Genomic DNA, 25,965 nt, shown 5'->3' with positions numbered 1-25,965 from the left:
TCATGCTCCGTTTGACAAATTCTTTCGAGTTGTCAACTATGTACATATGACTGTAACAACTCAAGTCCACATAATGTTCGTTTTGGTCTATTTCGTATCGTTGTTAATCTTACGATTTTTCTATACGCTTATAACAAATATTTTGTTCATCTTTTCAATCGTATGGGATCTCAGTGAATTATTTTGTTCAACAGAATCATAAGTGAATTTGCACGAGTGGCGAAGTGATGATGATGGTCACTTAATAAAGTTTATTTTTTATAATATAAACATTTTCCATCAGGCCGACAAACATTATATTATATATTAAATTTTATTCTTAATGCTCTTCAAGCTTGAAAATGACACTATATTAACCTAGAAGATAATATTTTATTTATTGAAGCAAACAAGAATATTAACCTAAAAGAAAATAATAATTAAAAATAAAAGTTCTTATTCACACAGCAAATTTGGAATTAATTCAATACCAATTTAAAAAAAATACGTTCAAAGAGCTAATTATTGTTTAAAAAAAAATCAGATACCCTTTGGCAAATAAATAAATTAAATTAAATTAAATTATGTGTCCTTTTTAAAGGGAAAAGAGCTTGAATGTCAAGTTTGCAATTGCTGAGCTGGAAAATTTGGTTTTATTTTAATTTAAAAAAATCTTACACTTGAATAGAATGAAAAATAAATAAATATAAAAGTGGAGGAAATTTAAATATAATTAAAATATAAAATATTATAGTGACGGGGGAGAGAAAATGGCTTATAATTGACTAATTAATATCTAGTTTGTAAAAATAATAATGTGACAAATGCACTTCAACCGGTTAGACGAAAAGGACTCTCCATAGTGGTATGATATTGTCTACCTTGAGCATAAGTTCTAATGGTTTTGATTTGGGCTTCCCCAAAAGAGCTTATACCAATTGAGAGAGTATTCTTTGTTTATAAACCCATGATCATTCCCTAGATTAGCCGATGTGGGACTTTCATCATCCAACACAACCATCTTTACAAACTTGGGAAGTTTTTTTTTTCTTTTTTGTTACATATTCGATCCTAAAGTGTTGTGTCGGTTGCTGCTAGGTTTAAGTTGGTCTTGAGTTCATCGATCGTGTATTTGTATTCTTTTGTTACTAAAAGAATTGTAATCGAAGGCGAGATGCTTCGTATTTTTTAAACCCATAGCTTAGTGCACATTTTTAAGAATGGGAAAGTCTTTGGTGGCTTGAATTTTGATATTGGAACATCATCATGTCGTTGACTGTATGGTGTGCCAAAGTTGTAACTCGTGACTTAAAATAATTTTAACGACAATATGATATGATTCAATAAACAACTTCGTCTTAGTTTTGCTGTGTCACATCATGTTTTGTTTAAAGTTTTTAATACAATTCTTCACCGTTAAAACTCTTAAATCTTATTAATGTGGACTAAGATACCTCAATCATCGCACTAACAAAAGCTTGTTATGGGCTCCATGATCTTAAGTTTTGGGCTCACGTGCTTTTTATGGGCTAATCATCATGGGCTTTCAATTTTAAAGCTTAATAATTAATTAATTTTTTTTTATTTTTAATAAAGAAATAATTTGTACATAAATTACAGTTGGACCATGATCATTTTTACAACCAATTTGTTATAATTTTATCTTTTTAATATAATTTTTCATTTTAAAATCACAAGTACTCAGAATTCAAAAATAATTTAATGGAATACCAATTTAAATATAATTGAACTAATAAAATATTTATTACTATTTTAAAGGCGATAATTTTATTTATTTACTTATAATTACTCGATTAAAAAAAAAAAAAAGTTAAGGAGTGAAAATAAAATGAAAAAAGAAATTGGGGGTGATTAAGTAAATAGGCGAGAATGAATCTAAAGAGGTTCGAAACCGGTTCAGAAAGAGGTTCAGAAACCGGTTCAGAAAGAGGTTCAGAAACCGGTTCAGAAAGAGGTTCAGAAACCGGTTCAGAAAGAGGTTCAGAAACCGGCCTGGATCTGGCAATCGAGACAAAAGTCGAACGCATAGCATTCTTTTTCTCGTCGTCGAACTTTGGTCCTTCCTTCCCTTTCTCCTTCGTCTTCGTCTAGTCGATTCGCTCGACTCTGAAAATTCGGGATCTTACAGACAAACATGAGCGGCCACGACTCCAAGTATTTTTCCACCACTAAGAAGGGTGAAATTCCCGAGCTCAAAGAGGAGCTTAATTCCCAGTACAAGGCATTTCTCTCCCCCTCTCTCTCTACCCTTCATTTCTTCAATTTTCTATTGCTAAGTCAATGTCTAGATTTTCATTTTTGACCCGCGATCTATATCAATCCAGATGATTGCTAGCTCAGGTGCTCTTTTTTTTTTTTAATCGTCATGGGCAACTCGTAGATCTGTTGGGTTTTGGGGTTTGCTATCTTTGTTGTCGAAGCCAGGTTCTGAGTACCTTGAATTATGTCGCTCAGTTTGCTTATTAAAGAGTCATTTATGTTATTGGAAAAACATATCGAGATGAATTTGTCAAATGTCTCGATGATAGTTTAGATACTGTGATCAACTGTAAACAGTCCAAGATGATAAGAAGAATGAGGATACTTAAAACTTAATGTCTGAATTCAGCTGGGAGTATTGGTTATGTTTCGTACTTACCTGACAATATATAGTTGGTCATTCTGATATAGCTCCTACACCACTCATTTCCGAATTTAGTGTTCTTTATGATCAAATATGCTCAATATATTATTTTTATTGAGCTGATGCTTGTTTCTGGTTAAAAATTGACGCTTAACAGGCATATCATATGATTTGCCTGTTTTACCTTGAGGACCAAAAGTTGGATATAGGGATTGCTTGAATCAAGCTGATGCATATGGCTATGTAATATGTTTTCCCTTGTTGTGAAGTTTCACGCCTCTTTAAGTGGATCTTGATAGTAGAAAAAAACGGTTTGTTTCTTTAGTTTAAGCTTTGCATCTCAGCTTTTAAAACGTTTTGCAGGATAAGAGAAAAGATGCTGTTAAAAAGGTCATTGCTGCAATGACTGTCGGGAAGGATGTATCATCACTGTTCACAGACGTGGTAAACTGCATGCAGACTGAGAATTTGGAACTGAAAAAGCTGGTTTACTTGTATCTAATTAATTATGCTAAAAGCCAGCCTGATCTAGCCATTCTTGCTGTGAACACATTTGTGAAGGTAAGTACTCATAATCTCTTATTGTAGTCTTTTCACCAAATAATAGTTTCCTTAGTTTTGGTTTAGACATCAAAGTCAAGTAATTTACCATGGCCTTGTGGAAATATGAATTGCGGAGAAACATAGTACCATTTTATGGTCTCTTGTGATTGTGGGCTGTAGAAGCTCTACAATACAGGGACCCAGCATCCAAAAAGTTCCATATGAATTGACCCCAATCTGCATACAAAGACAAATGGATATAGAACTTAATCTGCTCTATTTATATTTTGACTCTATTTTATTTTTCAAAATATGAGATCTGATAGGTAATGAAAGATAATGTATCTAACTTTTTTGTGTTGTTAAGGGAATTTTAGAAGTAATTTTTCTAATGCATACTTTTGCAGGACTCACAAGATCCAAATCCTTTGATTCGTGCTTTGGCCGTAAGGACAATGGGATGCATTCGTGTGGATAAAATTACGGAATACTTGTGTGATCCCCTTCAGAGATGCCTTAAGGTTGTTTTTCTTACGGTGCTTCTTTTAATTTAATTTTATTTATTTATTTTTTTTTTATTGCTATTAAAATTCAGCAGTTGATTCTGTTTAATAATGTGCGGCCATTGCTTGATTTCTTGACAAATTCTCTCTTCCTTACTTTGAATGCTTTGTTAGGAGGAGGGACTTGTTATTGTTGTGTTCTGAACTAGACTCAGTTATCTAATCTCTTGGTTTTTAATGTTTTGACAGGATGACGACCCTTATGTCCGCAAGACAGCTGCCATTTGTGTAGCCAAACTTTTTGATATAAATGCTGAGTTAGTTGAAGACAGAGGCTTTCTGGATTCTCTCAAAGATTTAATATCAGACAATAATCCAATGGTTGTTGCAAATGCTGTGGCTGCTCTTACTGAGATACAGGAGAATAGTAGCAGACCCATATTTGAGATTACAAGTCACACGCTGTCAAAACTTCTCACAGCTTTGAATGAGTGTACTGAGTAAGTGCTGCATTTGCTTTTTTCAAAGTATAAGAACTTTGTGAATACTTTATGTGAATGACATCAAATAAGAAGATAATTGTTCAAGGTTATTTTTCATTTTCTTTTTCTCCTTATTACTTTTGCAACTGATCCTGTATTGATGTAGTATAAGAAAATCAAGCTCTTCAAAAAAAAATTTCACCAAATTACCCACGACTGATAGTAATTGGTTATCTTGGTTCTAAAATGTAATATAGTGGTGCCATTCAACCTACACATACATTAGCATTCGATAAATTATAAAGTGGAAAATTCGAAAATTGTTGAAGTAAGCTAGGTGCATAGATGCACTAAAAACATCATTTAGTGTCTGGATACATTGCCCACATCTAGTCATGGAGGCTGTGTGGGGGAAGTAATGTTGTTATCGTTCTGCTCCTGCATTTTTCACGGAGAACATCTAGAAGTTTGTTATTAATTAGTTGAAGTTTTGTCCACATGGTAGTTTTTAATTTTCCTGCTATTTTCTCTACTTCAATTGTACATTTTTTTGGCTGACAAAAATTTCTGTACCCTGGTTTTTCTTCAGGTGGGGTCAAGTTTTTATTCTGGATGCACTTTCTAGATACAAAGCAGAGGATGCTCGTGAAGCAGAAAATATAGTGGAGAGAGTTACTCCACGGCTACAGCATGCTAATTGTGCAGTTGTTTTGTCAGCTGTGAAGGTTAATATTCTATCAAGTAATTGATTTTATCCACCATATATATGCTGGTGGTTTTGAGAAATCCAAGATATTTCTACTAACCTTTTCCTATTTCACCCTTATTGATAGATGATTCTTCAACAAATGGAACTTATCAGTAGCACTGATGTAGTTCGAAATCTTTGCAAAAAGATGGCTCCTCCTCTTGTAACTTTGCTCTCAGCAGAACCTGAAATACAATACGTTGCTTTGCGAAATATTAACCTTATAGTACAGAAACGACCTACTATTCTTGCACATGAAATTAAGGTAAGCTGATGATAATTTTTGTAACATGAACACACGAGGGTAGCTTGTGATTTTTAATAAAGATGCATGTAAATAAACAGGAAGACAAGTACCGCCTGTTTTATATAAGCTTACTACTACTACCACTTTTTTCTTCTTTTTGGTTTCTATCCACTGTGTAGGTTTTCTTCTGTAAGTACAATGATCCGATCTATGTAAAAATGGAGAAGTTAGAGATCATGATTAAGCTTGCATCTGACCGAAACATAGACCAGGTACACAATCTTCATCGGTATTATCGATTCCTAAATGGGTCTATTAATTTTCTAGGACATACTATAAATGCAAACCCTTTGGATTGTAATTTTTCAGGTTCTGCTGGAGTTCAAAGAGTATGCCACTGAAGTAGATGTAGATTTTGTAAGAAAGGCTGTCCGTGCCATTGGTAGGTGTGCAATCAAGCTAGAGAGAGCTGCTGAACGATGCATAAGCGTGTTGCTCGAGCTGATCAAAATTAAAGTGAACTATGTGGTTCAAGAGGCTATCATAGTCATCAAGGATATTTTTAGAAGATATCCAAACACGTAAGAAATCCTTTTTGTTCCTTCAATTTGATATTCAACTGATTGAATGATTGCTTCATCATTCTGACTTCATGTGAATCCCTGTTCTGTTTACAGTTATGAGTCCATCATTGCTACACTCTGTGAAAGCTTAGACACGTTGGATGAGCCAGAAGCCAAGGTAATAGTTTGTCATTATATGTTCATAGCACAAGTGGTTCAATCTCTTGAAGTTACTCTTATATTTTATGTTTGCCTCCCTGCCTCAAGGCATCAATGATCTGGATTATCGGAGAATATGCAGAGAGAATTGACAATGCAGATGAACTTCTTGAAAGCTTCTTGGAGAATTTCCCCGAGGAGCCTGCACAAGTCCAGCTACAGTTGCTGACTGCAACTGTCAAACTTTTTCTTAAGAAGCCAACTGAGGGACCCCAGCAGATGATTCAGGTCATTTCTCTACAAGCATAGTTTTCAATTGCCAAATCTATTTGTGAAATAAGGGGACGTTTTATTTTGGTATGATCTGGATTGAGTATTTTTTCCACATTCCCTGTGACTAGGAGTAATTGCCTCCAGCATTATCTGTATTTGCAGACGTTAAAGAACCTGTCTGAAATCAGAACAATCAGATAATTAGTTGTGCATATTATTTTAAATACATTTTTATGTAAAGAAATCTTTAAAATCTTTATAATAGTTACTATTACCAAGGAACTCATAAAGAGTCCCATTAAGATGGATCTTCTTTTTGTAATCATTACTTCTCGTGGTAATCGATTTTTTTTTTCTTTATAGGAATTTCAATATCAGATGGCTCTTTGATATCCCTGTATTGCATAGTAATTATTTCATTGTCAGTTTGAGCAAGAACCATGTTCAATTTTCTCTGATAAAAGAAAAACTTTGAACTGTCTAGTACATTGTGTTGGTCTTTAGATGGCTACCCAATAAACATTTACTTCATGTCCATTTACAGGCTGTTTTGAACAATGCTACTGTGGAGACCGACAATCCTGATTTGCGGGACCGTGCATATATCTATTGGCGACTCCTATCAACTGATCCAGAGGTTTTCTTTTTGCTAATCAGTTTTTTCTTTTTTTTTTCCACCTTCATTGTCGTCCTAAAATTCAATGTAGACTGTATAGTTGATAATAAACTATTGCATTTTGAGAATCATAGGCTTAGTTTGATGTGAGAAAACCAAATATATGTTATGATTGTTTTTTTTTTTTGTTTTTATTTATTTATTTATTTTTTTTTTTTAAAGAATGTTTTATAATTAACACCAAACCACAAACCCCATCTCACTCTTGATAGCTGTGTACATGTATCTCAGTTTTCCAGTACTTCCTATCTTGCAGGCAGCTAAGGATGTGGTTCTTGCTGAGAAGCCTGTAATTGGTGATGATTCAAATCTGCTTGATTCCTCGCTCCTAGATGAGCTGCTTGCCAATGTTGCCACTTTATCCTCTGTATATCATAAGCCTCCTGAAGCATTTGTGACCCGTGCGAAGACTACTCAGAAAACTGATGATGAAGATTTTCCTGAAGGAAGTGATGCAGGGTATTCAGAGCCTTCTGCCCAAGCTGCTGCTGGTGGCAGTGCATCGCCTCCAACTTCTTCAGATGCACCTTATTCAGTATCAAAGAAACCAGTCCCTGGCCCAGCCTCTTCTTCACCTCCACCTTCTGTTCCAGATTTACTTGGTGACCTGATTGGACTCGATAACAGTGCTATTGTCCCTGTTGATGAGCCTACTACTCCTGCTGGGTAAGTGTGAACTAATACTTTCTTGTCTGCTGCTTATGCAGTCATATCATTTATCATGGGTTCTCTGCAACCTTCTCGATCTAAGAATTTTTTTGCAATACCTGAAATACTTCTAGTGAGAATAAATATTGCTAGATTGTAAAGTTGTGCCCTTCAAAGGGTTCTGATGATAGGGATGAGCAATTTCATGGAATAATTGTGTGAGCATGACAAATGTATTACCTTATGAGCTTTCTGTTACTGGCACTTAATGTGTTTTCTGGCCTGCAGCCCTCCATTGCCTATTCTGCTACCGGCATCAGCTGGTCAAGGCTTACAAATCAGTGCACAGCTCACACGACAGGACGGTCAAATATTTTACCATTTGTTGTTCGAGAACAATACACAGATTCCACTGGATGGGTTCATGATCCAGTTTAACAAGAATACCTTTGGTCTCGCAGCTGCAGGAGCCTTACAGGTAGATTTGTAAATTCAGTGTGGAATTGATTATCCGTGGATGAAATTAACTTCTCATCTCAATATCTATAGGTTCCACCAGTGCAACCTGGGTCAAGTGCAAGTACTCTCCTGCCTATGGTTGTGTTCCAAAATCTGTCGCAAGGTCCCCCAAGCTCACTTTTGCAGGTAGCTGTGAAGAACAATCAGCAGCCAGTGTGGTACTTCAATGATAAAATCTCAATGCACATTTTCTTCACCGACGATGGGAGGATGGAACGTGCAAACTTTCTTGAGGTAAAATTGATAGTTATTACAATTTCCTTTGATTCTAGCTGCTTCCTTTTTTCCGTTCGCATTGTTAGTCATTTCTTGCTTTGCTTAATCGTTGAGGGAGTCTCTTAACATAGAATGCACACGTAAGAGGGACAACCACTACAATGAGTAAAAGACAGCACATGTTTTAGTAGAAATGAAGTTTAACATTTTTTTTTAAAAGATTTAACTTCAAACTTCTATTAAGTAGATTAAGAGCAAACAATGAGAGGGAGAAATTAAACGGATGATCTCATAGGAAAAACATGTAACTCTCGACTAATAATGTAAGAACTTATTTAAACGTCCATTAGCAGTTTAGTCTTAATTGTGGCATTTATCATCTCTCCATTGTAGACTTGGAGGTCCCTCCCAGATTCAAATGAAGTTTCTAAAGACTTCCCTGCCCTTTTTATAACCAATGTCGAGGCTGTTCTGGAACGACTCGCTGCTACAAACATGTTCTTCATTGCCAAAAGGAAACACGCAAACCAGGACGTTTTCTACTTCTCTACTAAAATTCCCAGAGGAATCCCGTTCTTGGTCGAACTGACTACGGTGATCGGAAGCCCCGGACTGAAATGCGCTGTCAAAACTCCAAATATTGACATGGCACCACTCTTTTTTGAAGCTTTGGAGACCCTGCTCAAGGAATGATTTAAACTGTGCTTTTCTTGTTCTTTCCCAACCCCTGATTTTTTTTTTTGCTAGTACTTGTAAATCCATGCTGGGTATCTCCTCTACCTGGCCTTTCTGTATTCTCCTTTCCCCCCCTTGGACTTAGATTGAATTCTAGCTCTGCCTAGACGGTTGGTTGTCTCATTATTTTCCCCCAGATTCAGATTCATGAGCCTGTTTTTACAAGGAAGTGTAATTTTATGAACTTTTCCAAGAGGATACTGTTGCTGCAAATATTGGAAGTTAGTGAAATAGTTTAAACAAGATGTAGTTCTATCTGGACACTTTTTTGCGTGCAATTCAAAATCATGTAGTTCAAGTTCCCTTTGCGTTGTATTCCTCATCAGCTTCTCCATATTTTAATGGACTTTGAACTAAAAGTTTCATTAATGGTCTTTTGCTTTTAGGTTTCCTATCAAGAATTATCATTTTGTTATCTCATTAATATTATATATATATATATATATATATATATATATATTTATTAGATTAAATTATAATTTTAGTTTATATTATTTTTAAAAGTTAAAAGTGTTTTAGCTAAATTTTCTAAAATTGGTTGATCTATTAAACATAAAATTAAATTTTGTATCTGTCCATTCTTAAACCAAATAAAAAAAGGAAAATTAGACATAATTTAACCTATATATTAATACAAAGCTTAAGCCTTAGTTGTTTCCTTTAGAAGTCTAATTGTAATACACATGCTTCATTAAGACTCGAGGCATTACTTGAGGTGAAAGCCATTTAGCGTGGAATCTTAGAAATAGTCCATGTCTAGAGTAATAGCTTTAATAAAAATTTCTATTTTAAAATTAACTTATCTCAAGAATCTCATTCTGAGATAAAAAATTGAGAATTACAAAAGAGTATGTATAATTCCCGACCCATCAACGCATTTTTTAATTAAAAGAAATAAACATAAAAAATTTAATATTAAGATAAGTAGAATCTTTAATGGATGACACCCTTTATAGTCGATTAATTTATAATAATAAAGTTCAAACTAATTTAATATAACTCAAAAATATCACAAAATCATACTATTAGTGGACTGAAATTCCCTAAATTACTTGGATTTGACCATTCTTAGTCAAATCAAACGTCCCAAAATTCATCCAACCAACAATATTATATTTTTTTTATAATTTTTTTTTTCATTTTTAGAATTAAAAAATATAATTAATAATGGAAACAAATAGGCCTAAACCAAACACGTTTTGTAGGAGATATTTAAATTGATTTCACGGTTCATTCCGTTCCATTATAATTATCCTATCGTGTATGAGCTGGTTTTTCCATCCTCCAGCGGTGGCCGTTAGAAGCTCAACTTTCAGGCGACTCGGCGGCGAAACCTAGAGAGAAAATTTCCAGTTTCCATTCATCCAAACAATATTTCGCCGGGAAGGAAGAGCGTTGTTATTCAATTTATAATCGTTTTCCTTTTTTTTTTTTTTTTTTTTTTTTTCGTTTTGCTTTACTTTTGATTCTTCCTGACCTTTATACTCAGTGGAAAGTCGTACTCGCGCACGAAACCAAACCAACCATTCTTTCTCTCTCTACAGAGAAAGAAAAAAGAGAGGGAAGCTTTCTTGGCCTTCTCTGCTTTCCTGCCATAGTCTGAAGGGGAAGAAGAGGGCTTTGAAAAGGAGTACACATCCTGTGTCTCCCTTTTGTTCCATTTGAATTGAATTCTCAATCGCTTTTTTCGATTCTTACGAATCGATCGAGTTCTCGGCGTGAAACGGTAAGATTCTAGTTCCTGGACTATGTATCTCTTTTGCTTTCGAATTGATTCTGATTATCGCTGCTTGATCAGAACCTCGAGTTGTGCGTTTTTATTTTTGGTTGTTCTTATTGGTTCTGTGTAGCTGAGGTAATTTTTGGATTTTCTGTAGGTTAACTTTGATGTTTATTTTATCAGTTTTTGCTAGAGAATCCGAATTTTTCGGCTTCTTGTTACTTTGATGTTATCGTGTTATTGATTGAGTTCTTGATTGCATTGACTCCGGTCTGTCTATACTGGTTCTTCAGGATTACTTCGTTCCTCTTTTGCCACTTCTATGATTATTACATCATATTTGCTGCTAGCTTTGTTGATCTATGATTCTCACATCATATTATGTAATTTTATTTGATATCATATTCACTAGCGAACTTTGGCATAGCTTTTAATGCAGTTAAATTGATTTGAGCATGTTGTCTTTAACAGGGTTAACATTCTCTAAAATTTTGAGGGCATATTGCAACTAGTTCCGATGGATTTTTGGCGTGTTGTGTAGAAAAGAAAACTGAAATGGGAGGTTGCTGCTGTTGTTCCTCAAGAGGAACAGAATCAAATATTACACCAGGCTACTATTATGTCAGTATTGAATTTTTCATTTGATGTTTATTGTCATATTTTTATCAATCAAATTCTTTCTTTGTTAGCAAAAACTATGCAGCCATTGTTTAGTGTTCGTTCATTTATTTATTATCATTGTCAACATGTCTAATTGCATATAGTTGTAGGTATTCCGATATAGCCTATGAGATAATTAACGTAATTTTCATCGTTGGCGGCGCCAATCTGAAACTGGTTGGAGTGCGAGAGTGATCTTTTTGACGAAGTTTCTTTATTCAAGTACCTTTTGGTTAATTCAGCATCATTGTGTTTTCCAAAAAAAGTCTTCTGCCTTAGCATGTATCAACTTAGATTGCTTGTGATCATAGGAGATGCTTGTATGCTACACCGCGAGTAAATCGTGAATATGAGAAACGTTCCATACACTCAAGACTGCCATTTCTGTTAGTTATTCTTGGAGCTGATTGAACTTTATGCTCAACTGTTAACATGATGGTGGAAAGAATTTTCTTCCCATCATCAACTTCCTTGCTCAAATCTCAATTTACTTAAATCTAAGTTTTGAACTTTTGCTGCAGTACCCAAGAGCATCGGAGGAGCATGTTCCCTTGTCATCTCCACTTAGTGCTACCCCAGCATTTCCAACGGGGATTTTGGTTGATACAAATCTGGACACATCAATTCCGGACACTTATAGATCACCCCCATTGCCTATCCCATATGATGTTGTTTTAACACATCCACATACTCCTCCTGCGGCTCAAGAAATCGTCAGCAATAAGAATGAAGCTACAGCTCAGACCCCAAATACTGATGTAATTCAAGAAACAGCATGCATAAACACACGGGAAACTTCAGCCAAATGTGATGCCATCGATGAATCAGACTGCAAGAAACATACAGATTTTGAGGTGGACACGTTAAAGGAATCTGAAATTGGACTCTCAAAGGGTGTAGAATCTGTGGTCATACCTGTGGAAGAGGAGGATGTTTGTCCCATCTGTTTGGAAGGTGAAGTTTTGCTAAACCTTAGTTAAGCTGCACATTACCAACTCACCAAACCGTGGATTTTTGTTTCAAACCCCTCATCTCTATAGCTAATGTTTGACATTTTAGTTGCTTGAGCTAACAAGTCACCAGGTTATCGCTTTCTCAATGGCTGCACAGTTCCTTTCCCTTTCAATTCATCACTTTCCATTGTTTTATGCAGAATATGATGGGGAGAATCCAAAACTCACGACAAAATGCGAGCATCATTTTCATCTCGCATGCATTCTGGAATGGATGGAAAGAAGTGATATCTGTCCTGTGTGTGATCAGGTGTGTCTCAGGCTCTCAGTTTATGTTTTATCGTTTGTCACTCATACTCATTAGTTCATAACGCTTTAAGAAGAATTTTTTTTTCCCTCTCCTAATCATCTCCCCCTGAAATGCAGGAAATGGTTTTTAGCCCTCCAATTGATTAGTAACAACAAGAAAGTCAGCCAAGTGTTTTCTCAGATTGAAGTAAAGTTGAAAGTATAGATTATGAAGTTCTTGTGATTTTGCTTCAGCTGGCAGCTTCAGGTTTCTTTTAGTTGCTTTCCCTTTTCTTTTTACTTAATGAATTGCTCATTCCCGTTGCATTTTCTCTGTGAATTTGTTCTCTGAACATAGAATGTGGGGAAAATTGGGAGAATGATTCTTCTTTCTTTTGTTTCTTTTTTATTTTGGGTGGGAGTAGTGGGAGAATGTAAATACAGTTTGTGCAATATAGTATACCTGAGCTTGTTTTTTTTTTCATTTTACTTCCATTTATTAGAGGTTATGATTGTCATAAATGGAATTAAAATGAAGAAAAAAGAAGAGTACTTCATCATTTTCTCGTAAACGAATCTGGGTCGTTGATGCAATGTTTATACATCGTATTTCAATCTTGATTCCTCTTTTGTTCTTCTAATTTCTCAAAATACCCTAACAATATGCTTTGATAACGATTTGAAAATAGGTTAGTTTAGATGTTTGTGTTTATTTATTAATTCTCTGTAGTTTTTATTGTTAACGACATTGAATGATGATTTAGCATACGCATACAGAAATATTGTAATATCAATAATAAACAATTAGTTGAAGAAAATAATGTCCGTTGATATCGATACATTCAAGCTATTGATGGAATATTTATGGATGTGCTAATATGAATGAAATAATTGGGCTAATAATATAATTATATTAAGCTTGGAGTGAACATGACGCCTTAGTTATGCTTTAATTTCAAGCATACTACGTGACGTGTTGGATAAACTATGGTCGAAATTGGATTGGTTTTAAGAGCTTTTGAGAATATACTTGGAATCTGTGAATCTTAAAATATTACTGTCCCATATATTTTTTAATTCGAAAATGCTTATTTTTTTAATCCAAAAATTGTGAAGGTATGAATGGAATCATCAACATTTCATAAACATAATTAGATAAGTTTGAAATAATGATCTCCAATCAGACGGCTGTGATTGGTCGTTCACAGCAATAAAATAAAATAAAATAAAAGGAAAGTGGGAATATTAAAAATTAATTATGTTGTTGTCTCCATTCATGAACATGTCTCCCCTATGGTCTGACAAATCTTCCTTATCCATTAATATGATTTTATTTTTCTATAATAATGGCAAATTCCCAATGCTTTCTTTAATTCTTTTATTATTATTATTATTATTATTATTATTATTTTTTGGTAATTGGTAAATAATTTAGTTTCAATTTTGAATGTTGATAATTTTGCGAGGATTGAATTGGTCATTTTTGTTATAATATTGAGTGATGGTCTCACAAGTTATTTAATTCACACTTATTTTTATTTATTTTTATGAGTTTGTTTAATTTTTTCTTTATTTTTGTAAAACTTAAAACATTTTTAAGGATAATTTAATATTTCTATTATTTTCTTAATTTTTTTAGAATTTATACTTTTTTTTTAATTAATTCAATAATATTTGAAGTAGGGATTTTCGAATCTTTGACTTTTTAGTCAAAAGTAAATATCAATTACGGTTGACAGCCTAAAAAGCAATCATGTAATTTAAGAAAAAAAATAGTTAGATAATAATTTACTTTTTAACTAAATAACAATTACTTTTTCCTTTGTTGAAAATATAAAAAGTTATGAGCAAGAAGCTAGCAACTTTTTTTTTTTAGGGAAATAAAACTATGTACTTATGGTAAAAATCCAATGGTAAAAATGGAGAGATCTAACCATTTATTTACCTTTAATAGACTTATAGATTTATATATTTATATATTTAAATGGAGAGATTAATATTAATTTATATTAATCGAAACAATATGAAATTTATAAAATTTCGGAACTATGATAAGATTTTAATATATCCACATGGGTCTACATTTATTTATTTTTTAGATTGTGACCACATATAAAATTTTGCTCTATCCTTCAAAAAAGAAATTCTAAAATGGTTTTTTTGAAGAAAAAAAAAATACAAAATGATTTTATAAGATAAATTAAATAAAATGATTGATTACAAGCATAATAATTTTCTCTAATGGTAATTAAAAATAATTGATTTTATAAGATAAAATAGATTTTTTAAAAATAATTATGAAGAAAATCAATTAGTGATTTTATATGATAAATTAAGATAATTTTTAAATATACTCCTTTTTTTAACCATTAACATTAAATTTAATTTAAAGTAGTTATTTCTCTTTAGATATTATAACTTATATAAAGTCTTACCAATTTATAATTACATGTTTTCAAATTATATGAACCAAAATTTGAATTTAAAAAATTAAAAAATTATAAATTTAAAATAATAATTTATGGGCGAAATTATGAGTTAAATTAAAAAAAAAAAAAAAAAAAAATGATGTTTGGCAACATTTTGATTAATTTATAGATGTAAGAGAGAGAGAGCTTGAATCACTACTTCCGTGTCTGAACCGCTTTTGCGGGTAGGAAACCTCATTTCTCTTCCTATCACTATATCTCTTCTTTCTCTTACCCTTTTCCTCTCAAACCCAAATCCAAAACCAAAACCATGTCTTCTCCCAGCAAGCGACGCGAAATGGATTTGATGAAACTGTAAGTTCTTCCATGCCTTCCGATTTGATTCTTCTCTCCTTCTTCCTCCTCCTTTTTCCCCTTTGACTCTGCTGATTTTCACATCAGGATGATGAGTGATTACAAGGTGGAAACCATCAATGATAGCATGCAAGAGTTCTATGTCGACTTCCATGGTCCTAAAGACAGTAAATCATCTATACCCATCTTTGATTTCTCTATTTTCTTTGCTTTTTTACTAATTCCTCTTCTTCTACTGCGCCCTTCTGGATTTCCCCTTTTTCAGATGCTTAACAACTCTCTTTGAATCGACCTGTTTAGTTCTTAATTGCCTGCGTTTGTTGAATTTCCCTTCTCAAATGAATCCCAGTTGATATAGACTGTTCTGGGCAATATGATTTTGGGTTATATGGATTATCTTATCTTATCCCTTTCTCTTTGTTTGCTTGTTTGGTTTGAAATTGGAAGGTCTTTACCAAGGAGGTGTGTGGAGGATTAGGGTGGAGTTGCCAGATGCTTATCCTTACAAGTCACCTTCAATTGGCTTCATCAACAAAATTTATCATCCAAATGTTGATGAAATGTGAGTTGACATCACTCACACTCTGAAACTTATTACATTGGTTCTTCATAGGGGTAGGGTCTTATCTTGTTCTGGGGATGATTGTTGACTGATATAGATGTTTTACGAATCGCAGGTCGGGCTCGGTTTGTTTGGATGTTATCAACCAGACATGGAGCCCTATGTTTGGTGGGAAACCATCCCTACTCTTATCTTTGTAGAGTTATAATGTTATCTGTTTTGTTGTATATATTATATCATGGTGATCAATGGTGTTTTGTTTGTGGAATTACAATGCTGCGACCGAGGAATTGTGATCTAATTCGGGTGTTTTTCGTTGTATAGACCTTGTAAATGTTTTCGAAGTGTTTCTTCCACAACTTCTCCTGTATCCCAACCCGTCGGACCCGTTGAATGGCGAAGCTGCTGCAGTAATGATGCGTGATCGCGCTGCATATGAGCAAAGAGTAAAAGGTACTTCTATTGAAGATTTGGTAGTTTAAGCTAAGTTTAAGCTAAATACAAAACTAGATTTAGTAGCCGAACTTCACCAGTAGACAAATTCAGATTTTAGTGGCGGTCACCATTATGCCTGTGTGATCTAGATCACACCGATTGGGAAGGAGAACGAAACATTCTTTACAAGGATGCGGAAACCTCTCCTTAGCAAACTTGTTTTAAAAACCTCGAGGGAAAACTTGAAAGGAAAAGCTTAGAGAGGATATATCTACTAGCGGTGTGCTTGGGGTCAAACCCTTCTGTGTTCTGCATCCGTGATGATGATTGTGCATCTAATGGTTATAAACTTAGTAGGCATGTTATACTAGTCATATCGGTTAACTTCCTCACCCCGACACACAAAGTTCAAACCTCTACAGGGTTCAAGACACGTACAAACCCCGTCCCGGCTGTTCTTTTCCTTGTTTTTCATTTGGGTTGTGTATGTATATGTACAGAATACTGTGAGAAATATGCAAAGCCAGAAGACATTGGAGGTGTTGGTGAGGAGAAATCCAGTGATGAAGAGGTGAGTGAAGATGAGTACTCCTCAGATGATGAGGAGATGGCAGGCCAAGCTGATGCTTGACTGGAAGGAAAACCATATCAACCCTCTTCTGTACATGATTCAAAAACTGGTTTACCATCAAAATTGAAAGCTATGGAGAAGGTTCCTAGCTCCTCTACTGTCTCTTATTTTCATGATAGTTGTTGTGTACATTAATCAAACTATGATATAATGTTTCATATATTGTCATTTACCATTTAATCTATAAACCAATTCTCTTGGGTTTTCTCCTTTTTCTCAACAGTTTCACGGTCTCTCCATCTCTAACGCAACGTTAGGGATGTAAGTGAGTTGGATTGGTTCGGATATGGAGTAAAGCTCTGGTCGGAAGCTCCTGTATTCATTTTAAAAACTGAATTTTGTGCTACTGTACTTTGGGTATTTCGAAAGCCCCGGTCGCGTTGTGTCGTCTTATATTCGGTTTTGATTTACCATACGTACCAACCGGACCATGTTTGATAGGGAAATAATATGATTGAAGCAAATGGATGGCCTGAAGTGCTTAAGATATCCCATCTATAATTATTTGGATTACTTATGGAAAGCTACTATACTGTTCTTTTGTCAATGAATTAATTTTCAGTTTTGAGAAAATTAGAATTTAATATTTATTATTTTAGAAATTAAAATTTCGTTCTGATAAAACCTTATAAATATTAAGTTTTTGCGATATAAAAATTCTGGTGGCTTTATGGATAATTTAATTAAATTTTAATTTATTACTTTAAAACAACATAAATCATCAAAACAGCCCTTATAGCTCAGTGGTAGAGCGTCAGTCTTGTAAACTGAAGGTCCGTAGTTCGATCCTGCGTGAGGGCATTTTTTGAGTTTTCAATTTTTTTTTTTTTTTTTTTTTTTTTTTTTTGTCGGAATATTCTTAGTATAAAGCTTTGAAGAGGGAAGCAAATCAAAATTTGGTGCACCAAATCAAAATTCAGTGTTCTAAGATGAGTTGAAAAATATTAGCACCACAGACGAGCCAAGATTAAAGGGTGTTGGCTCGTCGTGGTTGAACGGAAAACACGACAATGGAGAAATCGAAGTCGGGGTTAGATTGGTATTAAAGAATTTGCTGGGAAAGTATACACTGGTTTATTTGACATTCTGGTATATAATCAATCTAGCTACTAAAAACTTTACCTAATAAACAAAATTATTGAACCTATGGAGGAGAATGAATATGGAAATTAGCAATAAGCCTATTGAGTTTACTGAGAGTTTCTCGAGCGGATTTTGTATCTGGATGATCCTCGCCTGATATCGAAGTTCTGATGAAGATGGCCTTTCGGATTAGATCGTCCCCGATGTCGAATTGTCCCCCTCTTAGCATTAGCCTCGCTCGGGTTTCTAATAGTGTTGCTCTGCACAGAGCTAGCTCCTGCCAAAGATAAGGATTCAGCTGTGCAGTTGTCTGAACTGGCCTCCAGCAAAGTGACTTATCGAACCACTTCTCGACCGGTGTGACGAAGGCTTGATCGGCAGCTTCTAATGCGTTCGTGCATAGCCGGAGAAGTTCCAACGCGGTGGTGCATTGGGAGAATGTGAGAAATGTCCTCACGGCAAGCGGCAAGACCACTTCTTTTATGACGTACAATAGCTCCGAGACTTTGAGTTCGACGACTACAGGGTCCCGACCGAACCCGAAGAGCAAGAAACAAGCTGCCCACAAATGTTCGGAGTGATGAATGATCGAGGGGCGCGTCATGACAGCTTGAACCATCGCTTGTGCAACTCCGTCCACGCCTCTCTTGCGTGCATATAGCTTTACGAGATCATTGAATTGTAGACATCCCTGTTTGGCACTGCTTCTTGCCATATTGAACCTTAACAGCATGGAAGTTGCTTCCGCTTCTGACTTTTTCATGTAAGATGAAGTAATACCACAAGCCATGGAACGTAACAACTTCTTCCATAACCTCGTTCGCTGTCGCTTTTCGGGTATCTTGTGAGCTGCAAGGGCTAATTGCGAAATGGGAATAGCAGCAGGACCGAACCAACCACTCGCTAGAGCCATTCTAGTTGCCAAGCTCCGTGGCCCCTCGGCATGGTCGAAAATGGAGAAACACACTTCGAAAAGCTGCATAAGGAACGTATTGCGTCGGAAAACATGAGCTTCTCTACCACTCCATGATTGATCTTTGACAGGCATTCTATTGGTTGTATCCAACAATCTAGTTGGTGTTATGGGAAGCTCAGATAAGATCGCACCAATTATCGCAAGGCCTAACGTTAACCTTCCAACTTTCTCTTCGATCATTCTCAAAACATCGATCTCTGCAATCGAGTAGTCTCGAACGCTTCCTTGCATTAAACACATTGCTTCAGCCCCCGACAAGTAAGACAGTTTCAACGGTTCCAAATTCATTACACGAGGAAGTCGAGTGGATATTATGATATGCGTCTCGCCACCAAAACGAGGGAGAAGATCCATCACAAGTTTGTGATCCCACCAATCCTTTTCGCACTCTAAATTATCGATTATCAGCAAAAACGGAACGTTTCGCATCAGCTCTGTACGAATTCTTGAAATGGCTGCCTCTTCCTGCTCCTCAAAATTCTTGATCTTGCTTTTAGCTGAAAAGCTTCCAAATCCTACATCAACTTCTAGGAAGGAACCTAAGTTCAGATAATTCTGCCTGATATATCTGCTTTCACCTCCAATCCATAAAACCATCTTGTACTTTTGGTGATGTCGATACGCGAATTCTAAAAGAAGCTCGGTCTTACCGATTCCCGAGTCCCCCGAAACACAAGCTATACCTTTTCCGTACAAAATTTTGGCTGTTTTCTTTCTCTTGGCATACCTTTCCCCACTTTTTGTCTTCAGTCGTCGATGCCGCTGAGGAAATTCAATGCTTTGCATTTCGATCTCTTTTTCGGACTCCTTCCACACAATAGGTTCTTTACCCTTCTTGTTTCGTGTTTCTACTGCTTGTTGGTGCTGTTTCTCTTCAAGTGAGCTGCTTTTACTGCAGCCAAGGGTCAGATTCTTTCGTCTCGGTCGAGCTATAAGTTCGAAGTAATCTCTTTCGGAATCACCAGCTATATTGCCAAAAAGTATGAACTCTAGCTCTGATAATTCTTTCTTCCTGCCTACGAAATTCTCGTTTCGGGGGAAAGGGAACTCTTCTTTCTCTACCTTCTCCCTCCATTTCGTCAAGCGCTCGACAATGCTTCGCCTTCCCAACCTCATTGCAAGTAGCATAACGGCTTTCAGTATGCAGTCCCTCCAGTTACCATTCTGAGCTTCGAATTTCCACTCGTCGACCCGACAAAGCCCTTTGATGGCTTCTTTCCATTCCTTCTCCAATCCTCCATACAGAATCCACAAGTCACCACCATGTTTTTCCCACAAATCTCCCCTTTTCTCCACAATGTCTCTGGCAAGACAATCTCCTGGACTCAAGTCAAAAAATATTGGAACCAGGTTCTTCTTACCAGAAAAAAACCGCAGCTCCTCGATGGTGTAAGGATTCTGGAACGACTTCTTTGTTAGAATCACAACTCCAAACGAGGATGCATCCATCGCCCTCTCAATAACTCGATGCTTGCGAGAATTCCTACATTTTGCTCTATCAGACACAAAGCAACTCATCCCATGAACCTCCATCTCTGCTTGAAGCCAATTAGCAAACCGCAGCAATGAAGGCTTGGAACCGTGCAAACCTATGAAAACGTCATAACTCCTTAGTCTAGTCGAGGAAATCGAAATCGGATCGGCTGTGTAAGAAGTAAAGTTACTTCTGCTAAGCTTTTTGTACATTTCTCTAGGTCTCAAATAGTTATTTCCATGAGGAAGGCTTCTACTATAAGGAGTACTTCCAGATACACCAGTTGACGATGAAGCCTGATCGAGCTTCCGACAATCACCCGGAGTACAAGTTTCTGGATTTCGAATCAAATCCGAAACTGCAAATTTAGCTTTCAACAAAGATTCAGAATCTGGAACCACCACACTTGAGTTTACCGGATCAACTCTGAAGTCCATGCTTTCACATCCCATGTCAGCCTTTGTTGCTTCTGACCTTCGACATGTCGATGACCGTGGAGAAAAGAACGGCGAAGGAAGTGCTGAAAAGAACGTCGAAGACGACGACGACAAATTTCTAGAAGTTGTAGCAGGCAAGGACCCAAACCGGGAGCTTTCTTCTCCAACGTCCATATCCACAAAAGCTCATTCTTTAACTCATTACACAAAATCTAAAACTTGCATTCTGAATGTGACACCCCTTTGAAAAACAAAATACAAAAAACAAAGAATGAATTCATTTGCAGCATTATCTTTAATGGCATCAAACAAATGGGCAGGCAAATTTAATGGCATTCAAGATCTAAAAGAGACATTACAGGAAAGAAGAAAAACCAGAAATTTTCAAGCAGAAAGCCCATATCTCAACCCAACAGCTCAAAAGACAATAATTATAGAAATAAAGATGAACATACTCAGATCTGATTACTCACTGGACTTCAAATCTGGAAAGTTTTCACATGGGCATTCGATCTTATGCCCTCTAGATTCATAAACTTATCAATGAAATGAAAAGAACAGAGCACAAAAACTGAACAAAGTTCAAATTCCAGGAATCCAAACAGACACCAAAAGCTGCAAGAAGTGATTCCAAGAGCCTAGAACACAATCAAGCAAGCAAGCAAGCATTGGAACAGTGAAAAGAAAGGTGAATGAATGTTGAAAGGGGATAAGAAGAGGAGAGTTTTGTGTTAGAATTTAGAATGAAGTCTTAGTGTTTTCACATAGATTTAAGAAAGAGGCATTTGCAGAATGGGATAGGAAAACTTGTTTGCAGAGATGAAAAGAAAGGGAAGTATTGGGTAACCTTTTTCAGAGGAAGAAAAAAGAAAATCCAAGTGGCTGCTGACCCCTGGCCTTCTGATATTAGACAAACACTCCCTCTAAAATGCTAACAGAATAACCCCACTCGCCCCCTCTATTCTCTCTCTAAACAACAAAGTCTCACTGTTTCTGAGAGAGATGGAGAATTTTTGGGTCTGAAAGCAAAGGTACACACACCGCTTGAAGGGGAGGCCAACAAATTTTTTAAAAAAATGAAGGGTCCCAGGCCACGGATCTGACCAAGTTTATAACCTTTGTAGGCTCCACAAACCCACCAAGAACTTTTATAAACTGCAGAGAAAAACCCAGTGGTTTGGCCTTCTGGATTCATTCATTCATTCATTCATCTTAAAAAAAGGCTCTTGGAGTTGTAGACGGCCACTTTGTTTGTTCTTCTTTTCTGGGTATTAACTTTTATCCCCAAAAAAGAAAAAAGGATACCAACTTTCTGACCAAAAGCCCTTTTCTTTTCGTCTCTCTTAGCTCCTCCTCCTCCTCCTCCTCCTCCCCCTCCGCCTCCATGATCAATGGCCCATTTACTCCCAATCAAACCCTAATTTCTTGGGGTTTTTTAGTTTGATTCTAATTGGATTTTAAAAAAGATATTGTAAATGGGATTTCTGAAACTACCCCATTAAAGATATTCCCACTTTTCGTGCAATAATTTTGAGCTACTTTATAAATGCCTTGTCCATTATTACCTTCTTGGTTACCTCCTCTTGGTCTTAGGCTTCATTGTCACATTTATAGTCATAAACCAACGTGCATCCATCTAATTTCCTTGCCTTAGTTGCGTTTCATCAAAGTTAAAACTTCTAATTCTTAGAAATTGTTTGATGTCCCTCTCTAAAAGATTCTATCTTTCAAAAAAATACTCGATAAAGTTTGCCACTTTCGTCTACTATTACTTTCTTCGTCGTAGATACATTCATCAAAACGAGTCAAATATAATAACCTTAAATGGGATTGTTGAAGAAGTTAAAAAAGGATGAGAATTGGAGTTTAGTAATAGAATGATTGATGGGAATGTGCTACCAACACCATCACTTTCCAAGAAAGAGAGGTTTGGTTGACTTGGAATCCAAAACAAACATATACTCAACATCAGTCCAAAACCCTCTTTTGGTTTCCTCTTGTGGGCACATGCTCCCATATGAGCTCACTCAATAATAAAAACTCTCCTATTACCACCTATCTATGTCTTCCCTCATAATTAAACTCTCAATTCAATCTATAATACCCTTTGAATTCAATGAGAGACTACGACACATCCCGACCCCACCTCACTCCGCCTCGACTATCGTCTTGTGGGAGAACACAGTTACATAAGAACAGTCGTTCAATGTACTTTCACTCTCAGCTACTTATTTTACTTGAATTTTGAACACAGTAAGTAACTAGAAGGTAAAAATCAAATAATAGTCGAACGTACCAGATCTAAAGACAGTAACTAGATAGATAGATAGATAAAAGAAAGCAACAAAGATATTAGAGAGGAGAGAGAAATGGGGTATGATTTAGAGACAACTTAGGAGTCCATGTGTTCGAAGCCTAAACAAAATAAATCCATCTATCTTTTCAATGTATTTTGGTAGGATGCTCAAAGGACAAATATCTTCAATTATTATTATTTTTATTTATTTAATTTTTTTTTTATGGGCAGAAGAATTTTGGATTCTATCCTCTGCTATGCACCAGTTGATGGGCCCCTTCTTAACTCATTTATTTCACCCATATCCACCACCCTTTTTACTCCAATCAAATTAATTTCCATAATAAATAAATAAATAAATAAATAAATAAATAATCCATCTGGAAAGTGAAAATTAAGAGATAATTAAGAATAAATAAATAAAAAAATAAATAAATAAAGCGTGGTTCCTTACAGAGGGTGGGCACAGTCTTCAGTGCCCATAATTAGGGCAAGCTGCCCTAATCCCTAATCTCTAATCTTAGCTTTATAATTAAACCCACCAATTCAACAACACCCACATGCTCCATTAACCCCTTAATCTTATTATAATCCAATTTCTTTCCCCCCAACCCAACCCAGCCACTTGTGTTTTTGAATTTTGAATCCTTTAATCTTTTTTTTAATCCACTTTTACCCCTACCCTTTTATTTTTATTTAAAATAAATAAACTAATTTGTTGATCCTTCATGTCTCATCACCTATGCAAACCTTAGCAGACAAAAGGAACCCCTCAAAAGCATTGCTACTTTAACCTCAATCCCTTTCATATTCCTTTACAAATCCGTGAAACTTGTGTCCATTTTCAATTTTACTTCCTACCTTTTTGATTTCCTGTCGTGTAATCATTTGATTCTCTTTTTCTCGACTATTTGACATGATCGAGCTCTACAATGTGTGCAATAGTTCTTATCATGAAACACTGATATTCCTGTAATATTATCTATTTATTTTCTTTATTATAGAGAATGAATATGTAAAAAATATAAAATGCCCTAATAAATTTAATAATATTTTATAAGTTAATTATTATTAATAAATTTTAAGACCCTCGTTAAATACCAGTCTTATGCATTTGCAAGGTGGGCTTTGGAAGACAAAAATATTTGGGCTTTCAGAACCCAAAGCCCAGCTATACTTCATTTGATGTAGCCCAATATCAACGTATTTGCAAGGTGGGCTTTGGAAGACAAAATTATTTGGGCTTTCAGAACCCAAAGCCCAGCTATACTTCATTTGATGTAGCCCAATATCAACGTATTTGCAAGGTGGGCTTTGGAAGACAAAATTATTTGGGCTTTCAGAACCCAAAGCCCAGCTATACTTCATTTGATGTAGCCCAATATCAACGTATTTGCAAGGTGGGCTTTGGAAGACAAAATTATTTGGGCTTTCAGAACCCAAAGCCCAGCTATACTTCATTTGATGTAGCCCAATATCAACGTATTTGCAAGGTGGGCTTTGGAAGACAAAATTATTTGGGCTTTCAGAACCCAAAGCCCAGCTATACTTCATTTGATGTAGCCCAATATCAACGTATTTGCAAGGTGGGCTTTGGAAGACAAAATTATTTGGGCTTTCAGAACCCAAAGCCCAGCTATACTTCATTTGATGTAGCCCAATATCAACGTATTTGCAAGGTGGGCTTTGGAAGACAAAATTATTTGGGCTTTCAGAACCCAAAGCCCAGCTATACTTCATTTGATGTAGCCCAATATCAACGTATTTGCAAGGTGGGCTTTGGAAGACAAAATTATTTGGGCTTTCAGAACCCAAAGCCCAGCTATACTTCATTTGATGTAGCCCAATATCAACGTATTTGCAAGGTGGGCTTTGGAAGACAAAATTATTTGGGCTTTCAGAACCCAAAGCCCAGCTATACTTCATTTGATGTAGCCCAATATCAACGTATTTGCAAGGTGGGCTTTGGAAGACAAAATTATTTGGGCTTTCAGAACCCAAAGCCCAGCTATACTTCATTTGATGTAGCCCAATATCAACGTATTTGCAAGGTGGGCTTTGGAAGACAAAATTATTTGGGCTTTCAGAACCCAAAGCCCAGCTATACTTCATTTGATGTAGCCCAATATCAACGTATTTGCAAGGTGGGCTTTGGAAGACAAAATTATTTGGGCTTTCAGAACCCAAAGCCCAATACCAAATTAATGTTCCGTACATAATGGTCATGTACAACGGTTCACTTGAATTTGAGGGGAAAAATCAAAATTTATGCATCTAATTTTGCTTTAATATATATTTTTATTTTAAATAGATATTTGGATTTAACTTTTTAAGTGTATTAATTTATCATTTTGCTATATATCATTTAAAATAATGTTAGTCTAGACGAACACAAAGCTAAAGCTAAGAACTATATGAACTTTAAAAAAAATATGATGATCTTAGCTTCAAACGGGTAAGAGTTTAAATTTTCAATAAAGCAAAAGAGGTAGCTTTGATCTGGACTTGCCCCCACGAACTCAATGGTTGTCAGATTAGCTTAGCATTACATTCCCGAGATAAAACTAATCACTGCGTTAAACTTGTATCCCAAAATTGCCATTTTGACAGATACACGCAATAAATAGATTAGAAAAAAGATTAATCCAATTATAATGTTCCCATTTTTTGTTGTTTTTAGTTTTTATTCCATAGTTTTCTTATACTTATAATTTTCCTATTTTTTGTTGTGT

The 25,965-nt window shown here is 35.6% G+C and overlaps 4 protein-coding genes and 1 non-coding gene across 9 annotated transcripts; 4 read left to right on the top strand and 1 right to left on the bottom strand.

Annotated features, from left to right (window-relative positions):
• The first annotated feature begins 2,029 nt into the window (after positions 1-2,029).
• On the top strand, positions 2,030-9,238 carry LOC111796243 (beta-adaptin-like protein C). The gene is made up of 15 exons (XM_023679005.2): positions 2,030-2,221; positions 2,987-3,184; positions 3,574-3,687; positions 3,919-4,169; positions 4,741-4,876; positions 4,985-5,164; positions 5,326-5,418; positions 5,516-5,727; positions 5,824-5,887; positions 5,977-6,156; positions 6,686-6,778; positions 7,074-7,483; positions 7,754-7,943; positions 8,015-8,218; positions 8,594-9,238. Exons 1-15 carry the CDS (start codon positions 2,135-2,137, stop codon positions 8,891-8,893), a joined length of 2,712 nt encoding a protein of 903 aa, XP_023534773.1. The 5' UTR covers positions 2,030-2,134; the 3' UTR covers positions 8,894-9,238.
• A 940-nt stretch (positions 9,239-10,178) lies between these two features.
• On the top strand, positions 10,179-13,171 carry LOC111796244 (RING/U-box superfamily protein). Its single transcript, XM_023679006.2, has 5 exons — positions 10,179-10,661; positions 11,127-11,276; positions 11,837-12,269; positions 12,469-12,578; positions 12,695-13,171. The coding sequence occupies exons 2-5, from the start codon at positions 11,211-11,213 to the stop codon at positions 12,722-12,724; spliced, it is 639 nt and encodes a 212-aa protein (XP_023534774.1). The 5' UTR covers positions 10,179-10,661; positions 11,127-11,210; the 3' UTR covers positions 12,725-13,171.
• A 2,004-nt stretch (positions 13,172-15,175) lies between these two features.
• On the top strand, positions 15,176-17,638 carry UBC4 (ubiquitin conjugating enzyme 4). 2 transcript variants are annotated; one of them, XR_015420980.1, is made up of 7 exons: positions 15,176-15,339; positions 15,427-15,506; positions 15,787-15,901; positions 16,017-16,069; positions 16,226-16,354; positions 16,837-17,048; positions 17,191-17,638. XR_015420980.1 is itself a non-coding variant. In XM_023679009.2 (6 exons), exons 1-6 carry the CDS (start codon positions 15,296-15,298, stop codon positions 16,965-16,967), a joined length of 552 nt encoding a protein of 183 aa, XP_023534777.1. In that variant the 5' UTR covers positions 15,176-15,295; the 3' UTR covers positions 16,968-17,173. The 2 variants fall into 2 exon arrangements, 1 of the variants encoding a protein (XP_023534777.1); XM_023679009.2 differs by lacking the exon at positions 17,191-17,638 and having other exon boundaries at positions 16,837-17,173.
• A 58-nt stretch (positions 17,639-17,696) lies between these two features.
• On the top strand, positions 17,697-17,768 carry TRNAT-UGU (transfer RNA threonine (anticodon UGU)). Its single transcript has one exon. It is a non-coding gene; the product is annotated as a tRNA-Thr (tRNA).
• Positions 17,769-17,982: 214 nt separating this feature from the next.
• On the bottom strand, positions 17,983-22,387 carry LOC111794735 (uncharacterized). 4 transcript variants are annotated; one of them, XM_023676864.2, is made up of 2 exons: positions 22,255-22,387; positions 17,983-21,178 (listed from the first exon to the last, which is right to left on the bottom strand). In XM_023676864.2, the coding sequence occupies exon 2, from the start codon at positions 21,109-21,111 to the stop codon at positions 18,112-18,114; it is 3,000 nt and encodes a 999-aa protein (XP_023532632.1). In that variant the 5' UTR covers positions 21,112-21,178; positions 22,255-22,387; the 3' UTR covers positions 17,983-18,111. The 4 variants fall into 4 exon arrangements, with proteins under 4 accessions (XP_023532632.1, XP_023532629.1, XP_023532631.1 ...); XM_023676861.2 differs by lacking the exon at positions 22,255-22,387 and adding an exon at positions 21,393-22,229; XM_023676863.2 differs by lacking the exon at positions 22,255-22,387 and adding an exon at positions 21,411-22,229.
• Between the last annotated feature and the right edge of the window lie 3,578 nt (positions 22,388-25,965).

The sequence above is a fragment of the Cucurbita pepo genome, chromosome 5 (genome assembly GCF_057944985.1).
Source record: "Cucurbita pepo subsp. pepo isolate OVF chromosome 5, ASM5794498v1, whole genome shotgun sequence".
Taxonomy (NCBI): Eukaryota; Viridiplantae; Streptophyta; class Magnoliopsida; order Cucurbitales; family Cucurbitaceae; genus Cucurbita; species Cucurbita pepo.
The sequence above is the reverse complement of the archived record's forward strand: the minus strand, read 5'-3'. Positions and strand labels throughout refer to the sequence as shown.